We start from the raw sequence: 13,010 nt of genomic DNA on the forward strand, positions 1-13,010 counted from the left end.
ATAGAATAATATAAAATATTATAAAATAAATATCATATTTTAAAAGGCTTTATGTATTCATTTTTTATTCTCCTTTTTATACATTTATCTGATTTTGTCTATGCATTTTTTTTAGGACAATCTTTTTTCTGGTCTCTCATGTTACCCCCTTTTAGCTTTATTTTCTACTGTACTTTTAGAATGTTTTAGATACATTGGCTTAAAAAAGTATCAGATTTTAATTTTTCCTTTCTTTTTCTCACTTATCTACCTCATTTTGATTGTGGGTCTGCTCACGATTGCAGAGCCTTCCTTCATTTTATTTTTCTAATTTCCTGCTTCCCCTCATTTCCCACTTTGACTCCTATGCTTCCTTTGGTTTATTTAATCTTGTTTCTCTTCCATTTCCCCCTCTCCTTGCTCTATTCTTCTACTGGATGTATTTACAACTCTGACCCTAAATAAACCATAACTCAATAGCAAAACTTACAGTAGTTTTCCATTTTCTGATTTATATGCAAGAATGGCATCCCATTGCACTTTCCTTGTTTTAAGTACTTGACTGCATCTTGTATGGTAAGGCACACTGGAGGTGTAAGCTCTCAAAAGCGAGATCCCCTATAAGAAGGTGCTCACACAAAATCAGAAGTGACATTTAAACCATCAGAAGTATGGGTTATAGGAGAACAACATAGCCAACACTCCGGCCCTTCGATCACGAAACTTGCAGACAATGAACTAGGTAAAATGCTGAATGGATCTCTCAAAGTTTACTGGTAAAAGTGATCAATAATCACAAAGAGTTACAAAAGAGCAGATGACACTGCAAAGTAGCAGGATACAGAGTTAATGTAGGAACGTCAGTAGCTTTTTCTTATGTCAGCAGTGAAAAATCAGGGAAAATGTTTCATCTAGGGTTGTTTAAAAATATCAGTGAAGTGCGGTATAATATCCCTCCCTTAATCCTAGCACTCTAGAGGCAGTCAGGGGAATCTCCATGAATTCAAGGCCAACCTGGTCTACATAGTGAATGGACAAGAGCTACATGGTAAGATCCTATTTCAAAACAAATTAAGACATGCCTCCTGCCCCCCCCCCCCAAACCAAGCTAAACCTCCAAAACACATAAGAAACTAATCTTAGCCAAGGAAAGGCTTCTACGACGGATACATTATAGCCTCAAGGAAAATGACAATGATATCAGAAAGTGGGAAGATCTTCCAAACTGGTGGATTAGCAGAATTAATACTGTAAAAAGGGCAGTATTCCTGAGAGCAAACTAGAGACTCAACCCATAACAAGAAGAACGCACTACTGATCCAGACACAGCAAATAGACATATAGAACACACAATGGGACCAGAAATAAATCTAGACAGCTAACACTGCCTGATCTTTGATAAAGACATCAGGAACATACATTGAAGAAAAGACTGTTTCTTCTACATGGAAAACTATATCCAGAAGAACTAGATTCCTATCTCTCACTCAACATAAAAAAATCAACTAAGAATGGGTCAAAGGCCTTGATTTAAGAGCTTGAACTTTGAAACTGCTAAGGGAAAACATGGATAAAGTGCTTCAAGACATAGGTAAGAACTTAAAAAAAAAAAGACTAAAATCACAGGAACTAACCCCAGTAGTTGACAAGTGTTATGTAACAGTTTCCTCTCGTACTGAAACATCCCATCTTTCAGGGAAGCTCCTTAAGCAGAAAGGTTAAAAAAAAAAAAAAACTTTAAATAGCTTCAGGAAGTCCCTGAAACATCCCTGCCAGAGTAAACAGCGAAAGCTGAGAGTTCCTTCCAGACAGAAGGAAGCTGGGCTACCAAGAAGGCTTCAGATCCATTTAACAGCAACAAAGATTCTCAGAGAAGCTAAGCTACAAAGATTCTCAGAACAGCAGCCAGGGGAAAGCACGAGGCAGTCAAGATGCCTGGAAGAGGTTTAAACCAACTGAATCCCCTAGAAGGGGCACTCTCCAACCTGCTCACCTACTTACAGGCTGTGTAGTGTGATCCATGCTCCTAGCTTTTGTGACCAGTTACCCATCCTGGGGTGGACCTTGGTGATGCAGTTGTCTTTGAGTTGATTTCTACTTTTGTAAGTGACCCCTCACTATGCTTTTGTAAGTAAGCCCAATAGAACTCGTTGGCTCACTAAGTAGGATTTTTATAATACCCATATTTTGATCTGTTATGGGATCCCTGTGTGGGGTGAGTAGACTTGTGTGTTGGAAAAGTTTTGTCATACAGCAAGTAAAATCACATTCAGTTAAAATTCTTTTGCAGAGCAAAGTTAAAGATCAACACAGTTGAGAGACAGTCTATGAAATGGGAAAATGTTGCCAATGGGGGTCAACAGCTAGATTCTATAAAGATCTAAGAAAATGAATAGACAGTTGTCAAAAGAAGGAATGCAACTTTTCAATACAAGTCTGAAAATGTACTCAACAACTCTCCTGGTGTGGGACACATTTCCTTATTATCCCAGCACTTGGTAGATAAAGGCAGGCAGGTCAGGAGTTTAAGGTCATCTACAGCCACATAGGAATTTGAGGCAAGCTTGGTCTACATAGAATCCTATGTCAGAAAACAAAGAAAAAATGGAAGAGAGGGAGGGAGGGGAGCAGAGGAAATGGGAGGGAAAGGAGAGGAGGAGAGAAAAGTGTCCAAACCAGTACCCATTAAGAAAATGCACACTAACGTAGCTTTGAGATTCCATCTCACCTGGGTCAAATCGGTTATCATTTAAAAGAGATGCCCAGGAGGCTGTGAGAAGCTATGTACCTTTATAGATTGCTATCTAGAATGTGTAGTGATATGCTTTAACTCCGACACTCCTGGGTCTACACGCAAAGGCTTCTAAGTCAGCACCTCACAGAGATAAGCACCCATGTTTATTGCTTCACTAGTCACAGAAGCCAAGGTATGAACCCAATCTAGACACCCACAAACAGAGGAACGGATAGAAAATACACACAGTGAATGAAGTCATGTCATTCAAAGGAAAATGGACAGAATGGGAGATCATTACGCTAAGAGAAATAAGCTAGACTAAGACACACACACACACACACAAACACACACACACACAAACACACACACACATACACTTAATCGTGTTAATCGTGTTCTCTTTCAATATGGAGTATGGAATCTGGATTTTAAAAAAATGACAAGAAGGTAAAAATGACTTATGACAGAGAGTGTAAAGGCCTAAGGGGATGAGGGTGAGAGTGGGCGATGAAATATATGTGTCCTGAACGCTGAGGAGGAGCTGTTTGAGCATAGATGGTAAGAAAGGAGAGAGATCAAGGAGAGAACTGAGGGAGGCAATTAGAACAGAATGGAATAAAAAAGTGTAATGGTATATATTTATGAAATATTACATTGAAACCTATTTTTCTATATGCTAACCATGCAATAATTTTCAAAAATTATTCCACTGCAGAGAAAGAACAGAACAGAACAGAACACCAGCACACAAAGGACCTCCCCTGTGATCTACAAAAATGCAGTTTCTCATGACAGACAAACTATTTTAAAGCTCCTTTCCAACACCCTTGCCTGGTGTCAGGGGTGCGATGAGTCAGCTCCAGAGGCATAAGCACAGCAGACCTTGTCCTGCGCTCACTTGGCAAGGGGTTCTGTGGGCAAGAGAGAGAAGCCTTCCCCCTCCTTGACCCCCACATGTCAGGAGAGCTGGGCTAGGGTACTGAGAACGGAGGACTTGGTCCCACTGCAGCACTCAGGAGAGTGGGCCTTGCACCTCCACTGGGCAGCAAAACACAGACCCTGCGGCACAGGTGAGCTGGCCTGAGGATGTGGGAGCAGGAGCTGACCCTGACCCCTGCTGGCTGCAGCAACTGTGTGAGTTAGCCAGAGCAGTGCTGGAGAGCTCACCCTCATGGTGAGGGCCCAGAAGAGGTAGCAGGTTGACCAACTCAACTATCTCCCTGGTCCAGATCCAGGGATTTGAGTTGGCCCACCCTAACATCTACCCCATCTATGATCTTCTGGAGCATGTGAAAGGGCCAGTCCTGCAGATGTGAAGTTGCAGAATCTCCACGACACAGGGCAGCAACAGGACATGTGATAGGAGTTCCAGTGAGGAGCGCGTGCAGATAGTGTAGCAGAAGTCAGAGGCCTGGAAACAGAGCCATCACTCATTGCAATGAACATTTGCAAGTGACGATGTGTGGACAACAGGGTGTACTGTGGGACACACAGTGACACAGTGAGGTTCCAGGACAAGGTTGTCAGTTGTCATTGTCCTCCCCCTCCTCCTCATTCCTCAAAATGAGATGTTAGAACCCCAGATCTCAGGTGGGCTGGTTCTGCGTATCACTCAATACCTACGACACTGATATATCTTATTCAAAAATATTTTAATATCCCCCCCAGCACCCTGCCCAGGATTTAATAGGAGCCACTATTACAAGGTCCATAAAGTAAAGAAAAGATTGGGATTTCAATCTTGAAACTCAATTGTTGATGTTTTAGACAGAGAAGGATAGCCTCAGCTATGTTTATAGGGATAATGTATACGTGCAGTTCTAAAATTTTACTATCAGTTAAAAAAATAAGAAATACTTTACCTTTAAAAAGGCTACAACTCATGGAAAAAGTTAAATGTACGTAGTAATTTTAGAACAAAGGCGCAACACAGGAAAGTAAAATTTGATGCAACCTTAGTCAAGCATGAAAGTGACACATCTTTATCAGTTTTTTAAATGTGAAAACTGAACGGAGTAGGAAAAAGCTAGTCAAGGGAAAAAGAAGAAAGGCACCCACCCACATGCACGCTGACGCTGGAACTTACTGCCATTGGCTTTTGTCCTTCAGGGAGTTCTTCCTAGAGTCGCCCCCTTCGCTGGAGCTCTCTTCCTCCGTCTCCAGGCTGCGGCTGCAGCTCCGGATGATCTGAAAGATGCTGTTGACCGTCAGCTCCTTCTCCGAATTCTTCAAGCCATTCTGACCCACTCGCTGTAAGAAGTTATCTTGTCCACTGTAATCGGCTACAAACTAGAGAAAAAGAGTTCAAGAACGCACCGTTGCAGCTTACTGTGTCTGAATGACCTAACCTAGGAGACCTAAGTCAAAACAGAAGGAAGTAATCACCTCTGAGCCTATTTTACTGAAGTCCAGAGGCTTCAAGAAAAGCTTTATTTTTTATTTATTTATTTTTAACCTCACCACACGAAATCCCAAACCTCGCCCCTTTCTTGCTGTGACAATCCCAGCACCTCTAGGAATCTCAACTGCACTGTGACTTTATAACATAGAACACAATATTACTTCATGGCTCCCTAGGGACAAGGTTAGCCACTTTGCAGAGGAGGGCAGTCATTTTATTCTTGTAATGGGAATTGAGACGAGAATGGGCAAAGAGCTCCATGACATGGAACGAGATGAAGTGACCCGACTCAAGGCAAACACTTAAAAAGCCGTCTTTTGGCGGCCTTGTCCATGTGTGCTCCTGGAAGACAGTAGCTTCTAGAGGTTTCTGAAGCTACCATTGTGGCTTGGTCACGACCAGGAAGCTCTCAGAATCAGAGGGAAGAGCTGCAGCCCAGTCAGGGGGGCGTCAACCACCACAGCAGGGAGCTGGGGAGAGTGGGGACGGAGGTGTTTTAAAGCATGTCTGTCATTTCCAGAACTTTTAATACCAGCTGCTGAGACCAAGGAAGTACAGACAGTGTCTGTCATATGTCCATGTCCGGGGATCTCAAGTCTTCCTTGACCAAGTGATGCCTCTCTTAGGTGACAAGAAATGAGCTGAAGTTTCGAGTTTTCCCACTTCAAATAAGAAGGGATGCTAGTATGTGTGTGTGTGTGTGTGTGTGTGTGTGTGTGAGCACAAGCATGTGTCAATGTGTATCGTGTATGTATGAGTATGTGTATGTATGTGTATCTGTATGTATATGTGGGTGTGAGTGTATGCATGTGTGTGAGTATGTGTATGTGTGTGAGTGTGTATGGGTATCTGTTTGTATGTATGTGTGGATGTGAGTGTGTGAGTGAATGTATGAGTGTGTGTGTTGTGTGTGTGTGTATGTGAAGGGTCAGTATTGAGTGTTGTCATTTACATAGATGGGAACATGAATAACTAGATTTGGGCTTGAGATTTTCAAATACATAATGCCTCACAATTCTTCCTAACATGTTTAAAAAGGATTTTTATTTCACTTTTAAACACCCCAAAGGGAGGTTTCCTTACATTTTGTGAGCCTCTTAGTGCCCCTTACTCAGTGTGCAGTGTCCCGACTTAAAGCTCACAGCATCCTCCCCATTTAGGAGCAAAAGCCATAGGTCTAGGAGAGTGGGGCCGGAAGGTGCAGAGCCTGGAGTGTCTGGATGAGATGGTGCGTGTGTGTGTGTGTGTGTGTGTGTGTGTGTGTGTGTGTGTGTGTGCATTTTCTTACATGCATGATGAGAAGGCACTACTGACTTCCCCACTCCGTCCCCCACCGATTTATTCGTCTCATTTGACATCATCCTAAATTTAAATCTAGATAGTTCTACCTAATAGTGAAAACTTACCAACTTTTGGAATCAAAACTAACAACAAAAATCTAGCAACACTTTTCCCTTTGTACTCAACAATATCACATTAAGCCTGACGTAACAATATCAGGCTCCAAACAGCTGGTGTGGCTTTCTCCAGAACTTTCAAGGATCTCCTCTCTACCCATAAACAACAGCCAGCAAGGCTTGCTCTAAACTCAAAAGGTGATTTCCCACCGCACAATTGAGTACACAGAAGGCTGGGTGGGTCTTCTGGGGACTATGCACTCGGAAAGGCTCACCTCCAGAGCTTCTTCTTGGGAGCTGTACCGCGGGCAGAGCTTCAGGAGGCCAGAGGCACCATCAAGCACCTCACAGAGCTCCTTCAGGAACACCCCACAGAAGGGAACCACTTTGCAGCCGGGGATGTGCAAGGCTCGGGTCACTACCTTCTTGTACTCTGCAGAAGACTCATGCTGAGCCATGGCATCCTTCAGGCTCCTCATGGTCTCGATGTCAGACTGGTCCATGAACTGCCACATCTTTAGAACTTTCCTTGACCTATTGCAAATAAATGATATATATATTTTTTTAAGCCTAAAGGGGTGACAATGTAGCTTACATTTTGCATAAGATTCCATACACGTTTATTGTCATTTGCCTTTTTAGTGTTTTTTCTGTGTTCTTAATTAATTAATTAATAATTTAGGATTCCTATCTTCAATTGGTGGCATAGTGGCACAGATAGTATAGAAGTAACTAACCACTTTCTGATGGGATTTAAGGCCCACTCCACGAGATGGAAAGGAGGACTGTTACAAGGAGCCAAGATCCCATGACTAGATAGACTGTAGACCTAGGAAGTCACCCATCACTGTTATTTTGGGACATAATAATACAATGACTCCTAATGATGCATTGCTATACCCATAGATCAGAGCATCTCTCAACCCTCCTCAGGGAAAGTTCTTCTTGTAGCAGATGATTGAGCACAGGGAGCCCTGATTGATCAACACACATAAAACAAGAGACTGTGAAGGATTTATTTCTAAAGGGGACATTCCTATTCTATCCCTCTCCCAAAGCGCAGGGTTCTCGTGGAAGTGTGAGTGGAAAGATTGTAAGAGAGAAAGGAAATCATCTTCCTGATAAGACAGGGCAGGTACGCACTTGACCTCCCAGCAACTGTGACAACATGAGCTGTGCACATTGCAGTCAGGCAAAAATTCCAGCAGGGAGCGTGGGAAGTAGGCACAAAATCCCACTACTATCTGAGGAGCTAAAAGCATTTGGTAGCTGCTGGGAGAGAAGTCAGTTTTCTTTAATGATGTGATCCTTGGTAGGTTGACCACATTCCAAGCGGGGTCCTACTTCTGGTGGGGTGACACAACTGGACTCTGTGTGATAAGAAGAAGAAGAAGAAGAAGAAGAAGAAGAAGAGGAGGAGGAGGAGGAGGAGGAGGAGGAGGAGGAGGAGGAGGAGGAGGAGGAGGAGGAGGAGGAACAGAAACAAGAAGAAGAAGAAGAAGAAGAAGAAGAAGAAGAAGAAGAAGAAGAAGAAGAAGAAGAAGAAGAAGAAGAAGAAGAAGAAGAAGAAGAAGAAGAAGAAGAAGAAGAAGAAGAAGAAGAAGAAGAAGAAGAAGAAGAAGAAGAAGAAGAAGAAGAAGAAGAAAAGAAGAAGAAAAGAAGAAGAAGAAGAAGAAGAAGAAGAAGAAGAAGAAGAAGAAGAAGAAATATCAGAGATGGATGGAAGGGATGGGAAGGAGGAGGAGGAGGAGGAATGGGAGGAGGGAGGAGGGAGGAAGATGGTTATAAGAGGAGTTGGGGGAAAGATGGATATATTCAAAACATTTTGTATTAAATTCTCTGAGTGTGAGCCCAGGAATACTGCAGGGAGTATTCCTCCCAGGTTTCTGTTCCAAGTTCTCGTTGGCATCCTGCTGTGACTTCCCTCTGTGATGGACTTATGATCCACAAGAGTAAGACCGATAACACATTCCTTCTCTAAGTTGCTGTTGCTCAGAGTTTTTATCACAGCAACAGAAAGAAAACCAGAACACATGGTTTGTAAGAATATTTCGAGGCTTCCAAAGAGAGTTTGTCTATTTGTCCCTCCTAATCTTTGAGTCCCTCACTGGCATACATGAAGCCTGCTAGTTTAGACTCTAGCAGAAACAGCCTTTTGCAGAATGAAGTTTGACCTTAGCTCCACACCACCCTCCGGGACCTTGTGTTGATGTATGTTTCACAGAACAACATATTACATGGAATATTTTTCCTAGTCTAAAACTGTTGCTGAGATCAACAGGCGACACCATAGCTCAAGAGTAGTCATGGCATCATGAGGTGTGTCCGGACTGCCCTGCCCTCGATGCTTTCTTGTCCTCCTTTATCCCACACAGGGAATCCAGACAGTTGGAAACATCCCTAGGGTGAGTACTGTGAAAGGGTTTATGTGCAAAGCATGAGCTTAGCCTCAGGGGCTGGGTGTGTCAAGTGGACTCCTTAGACACTCATCCTGGGCAGGGCGGATCATGGCCTACTGTTCAACTCTTACCTAAATATGGGCAGCTCATTGGAGTTGTCCAAAGGCTCAGGGAGATGGCTCTGTAGATGCTTTCTGCCTTTACAGGGTTATAAGGCAGTGGAGGTGTCTCTCGTAAGCTCAGTCAGAGTGGACACTGTGGAAGGAGCTGAGCTTGGGCTTTTTATTTATTTACTTATTTCTTTTCTTTTTGAGAGGAAACAATTTTATTTCACACAAAATCAGGAGTAGCTCCTTGGCTTTTGAAGAGAATGTCTTATCAATTCTTTGTGTATTTCACATCATTCACCCCAATCCCACTCATCTCCCCCCCTTCATATTCACCCTCTGCTCTTGCAGTCAACCCTCCAAATGAAAATACAAAATAAAAACAAGCAACCCCTCCCCCCCAAACCAAACATCTCATCTTGGAAGTTGTAGTGTGTCACCGTGTGTTGCACAGTTTACCCTTCTGTGTTTACTTGAATTCATTGCAATGAGTCATTGGTCTGGTTCAAGGCCTCTGGCTTCTGCTACACTATTAATACTTGTTGCTCACTGGGACTTCTACCATATATCCTGTTGCTGCCCTGTGTCATTGAGACCCCAAGGCTTCAGCTTTGCAGGACCTGGGCTCTTCACATGTTCTAGTAGTTCATAGATGGGGTATATGTTGGGGTGGGCTAACTCAAAGTCCTGGATCTGGGCCTGAATGGTAACTGAGTTGGTCATAGAGCTTGGGGCTATCATTAAAAGCCTCCCTGTCAGATGAAGTGATCCCTGAATCTAAGACAGAAGACCCCAGGACTAGATCTAAAGCCTGAGAATTGAGTGGTCATTCAAAGAGTGTACCCCACTTTGACAGATATGTTTAAACATTTGGGGAGATTCTTGCCTTCCGATGGGGGTGCTATTTTAGAGGATTTTAGAGATTTTAGGAGGAGAGGTCTAGCCAGAAGAAGGTTACTGCAAGCAGGGTTTTAGGAATAACACCTTGTCCTTGAGCCTTCCCTATTTCTCTCTCCACTTCCACTAGGTTCACAATGAGGGAAAGAAGCGTCTTCAATACATACAACATTGTCATGTCATACCCAGGCACCAGTAGTCCAGAGAGCATGTGGGACACCTTGGAACCATGAGTTAAAAGTAGACACTTGTTCCTTCTAATTGTCTCTTACAGAACAAGGGGTGAGCAGACAGGAGTCACTAGGTAGGAGCCCTGACACCATGCAAATCTATTTCTGTGGAGATGCTTACAGCCAGCCAAGAAGGACGTTTTATTCCCTCAACTCCTGGTCTCTCCCCTTTGCCGCCCCCTCCCTGCCCTCCCTTTCCTCTCTCCTCCTCTCCCTTTGAGGGATCTGGGTTGTGGAGCTTATCCCGGTAAGTGTTGCTGGCTGTCTAGGAAACTGATTCAGAGCTATCTGACTACAAAGAGGAACCTGTCCAGATCACCAGATTTGCTTACCTGAGGCCAGCCAGGAACTCCATGACAGCGTTGTAGTTGCCCATGTTCCAGCAACATTTGGCCACATGCACCAGATAAGAGAAGACTTCCCGCTTCTCCTCCATGGAGCCTGCTGTGAGGATCAGCCATGTTACCCAGGAGCTCACCTAGAAGATGGATGGCAGAAATTCACTGAAGACATCCCAGAAATGGGAGATATTCTCTCTCTCTCCATGTATATATTTTCTTTCTATTTATATATATAACACACACACACACACACACACACACACACACACACACACATATATACATACACACACACACACACACGCACACACACACATATATATATATACATACACACATGTATATATATATATATATATATATATATATATATATATATATATATATGAAGAAATCAATTTGGGACCAGTAAAAGAAGCAAGGAATAACGTGAAAACAAGATTCATTGTTGCTTTAATATGGCTCCTGGAGAGCCAATATGTCTGCATCTTCTTTACACTCTTATTTTTTAAAAAAGATTTATTTATTTATTTTACATATACGAACACACTGTTGCTCTCTTCAGACACACCAGAAGAAGGTGTCAGATCCCATTACAGATGGCCATGAGCCACCATGTGGTTGCTGGGAATTGAACTCAGAACCTCTGCAAGAGCAGTCTTAACCACTGAGCCATCTCTCCAGCCCATGTCTGCACCTTCATCTCTATCTTAAAATATAAAGGCTGGAAAGGGTAACCATAAAATCTCTTGTGATCTACATGGTCCCTTAAGAATATATATCATTGCCCTTCGATATTCTTGATGAAATATGGATGACGAACATGAAGATTAAAGGCAATGCATTTAGTCTAAACGTTGAAAACATTTATCAAGCAGGAAATATGGGATATCAGGTCGGGTAAGATGACTAAGCAAGTAGCCATACCTGTCACCAAAGTCAGACAACCTAATTTTTATCCCCGGTTCTCACATGGTAGAAGGAGAGAAAAAAAATCTCTAAAGTTGTCTTCTGATCTTCACATGCCTTCTATGACATTAGCTCATGTGCACAAATGTGTACACACACACACACACACACACACACACACACACCTATGCATAAATACATTTCAAAAATCTTTAAAAATTAAAACATGTGGTACCGAACCAAAAAAATACAAAATATATGGAACAATCTCTTTTTTTTCAAAATTAATTAATTAATCAGCTTTACATCCCTACCACAGTTTCCCCTCACTCTTCTCCTTTCAGTTCTTCCCTTCTAACTCCCCTCCCCTCAACCCACACTTCTCTGTTTTTCTTGAGCTTCCCATGGATATTAGCCAGTCCTGGCATATCAAGTTGCAGAAAGACTAGGCACACCTTCTTTTGAAGCTAGACGAGGCAGGCAAGGAAGAGGACAGGGTCCCAAAGGCAGACACCATAGTTAGAGACATCTCCTGCTCCCTCTGTGAGGCCACGACTGTAACACATACACAGAGTTCCTAGGTCTGCCTCATGCAGGCTCCCTGATTCAGCCTCTGGAAACCCCTTTGGGTCCAGGTTAGTTGATTCTATGGGTTTTCTTGTGGTATCCTTGACCATTCTGGATCCTACAATCTTTCCTTCCCTGCTTCCATAGGATTCCTCAAGCTTGGAACAACCCCTCACATATACTAATCTACTCTATTCTTCAAATGACAAAACAGCTAGAAGGGTAAAAACAAATGATTATGAGTCAGGAGCCACCCTAAGTACTTAGACTATGACACCTCATATCTCTCTCTCAACAGTTCAAACTCAGAGACAATTAGTACCTCCAAAAGGTTACTGAAGATCCTCAGGCAAAATAGGTAGCAAAGGCTTGCCTTAGATTGGGGTTGACATTTGGTGGCTGTATGAATGAATACACTGGGAATCTCATGCTTGCTGGCTCTAACTTCAGAATTATATTCTTCTACTGTGACTTGTTCTTTTTTATATTTTTCTACAAGAATATAAAATTTATTAATTCATGGTTTCCAACCCAAAGGCAAAGCTGGGCCTCCACCATCAGGACTCACGGCCTGCTTGCAGAATGATAAGAACCCAGAAGAGCCTCAGGAGGCTCTCCCTCCTGAGCTCATGGGTAAGTCCCCACTTACTCTCTACTGACTATCCAGGGAGAGACCTCAAAGAACTTCTGAGGCACAGTTAGCACAATACTGCCTAGGAACATATTGTTCCAGCACGCATCTGTGTCCAGTGCCGGTCCACCTCTAACAGAACTCACAGTCTATCTACGAGAGCTGAACACCCAGCAAATGGTCCCAAGAAACAAGCTGGAGTAACCCTTCTAATATAAAATAAAATAGATTTTCAACCAAAAGTTATCAAAAAAGGTAAGGAAGGACACTTTTTACTCATCACAGGAAAAATCTGTCAAGATGAACTCTACATTATGAATATCCATGCTCTAAATACAAGGGCACCTACATTCATAAAAAACAAAACAAAACAAAACAAAAAAACTACTAAAGCTCAAAGCGTATATTGCTCCAC

At 42.7% G+C, this 13,010-nt stretch overlaps 1 protein-coding gene across 4 annotated transcripts in view; it reads right to left on the reverse strand.

Annotated features, from left to right (window-relative positions):
- The window catches only part of PLCE1 (phospholipase C epsilon 1), a 283,791-nt gene that overhangs the window by 72,968 nt on the left and 197,813 nt on the right, over positions 1-13,010 (reverse strand). For all 4 annotated transcript variants that reach the window (XM_080913304.1, XM_080913303.1, XM_080913305.1 and 1 more), the window contains exons 5-7: positions 10,480-10,625; positions 6,790-7,048; positions 4,803-5,005 (exon numbers count right to left, since the gene is read on the reverse strand). In XM_080913304.1, coding sequence (XP_080769430.1) covers positions 4,803-5,005; positions 6,790-7,048; positions 10,480-10,625 — 608 coding nt within the window. The remainder of the gene's footprint in view (positions 1-4,802; positions 5,006-6,789; positions 7,049-10,479; positions 10,626-13,010) is intronic.

This window comes from Micromys minutus (genome assembly GCF_963924665.1).
Source record: "Micromys minutus genome assembly, chromosome: 2".
NCBI lineage: Eukaryota > Metazoa > Chordata > Mammalia > Rodentia > Muridae > Micromys > Micromys minutus.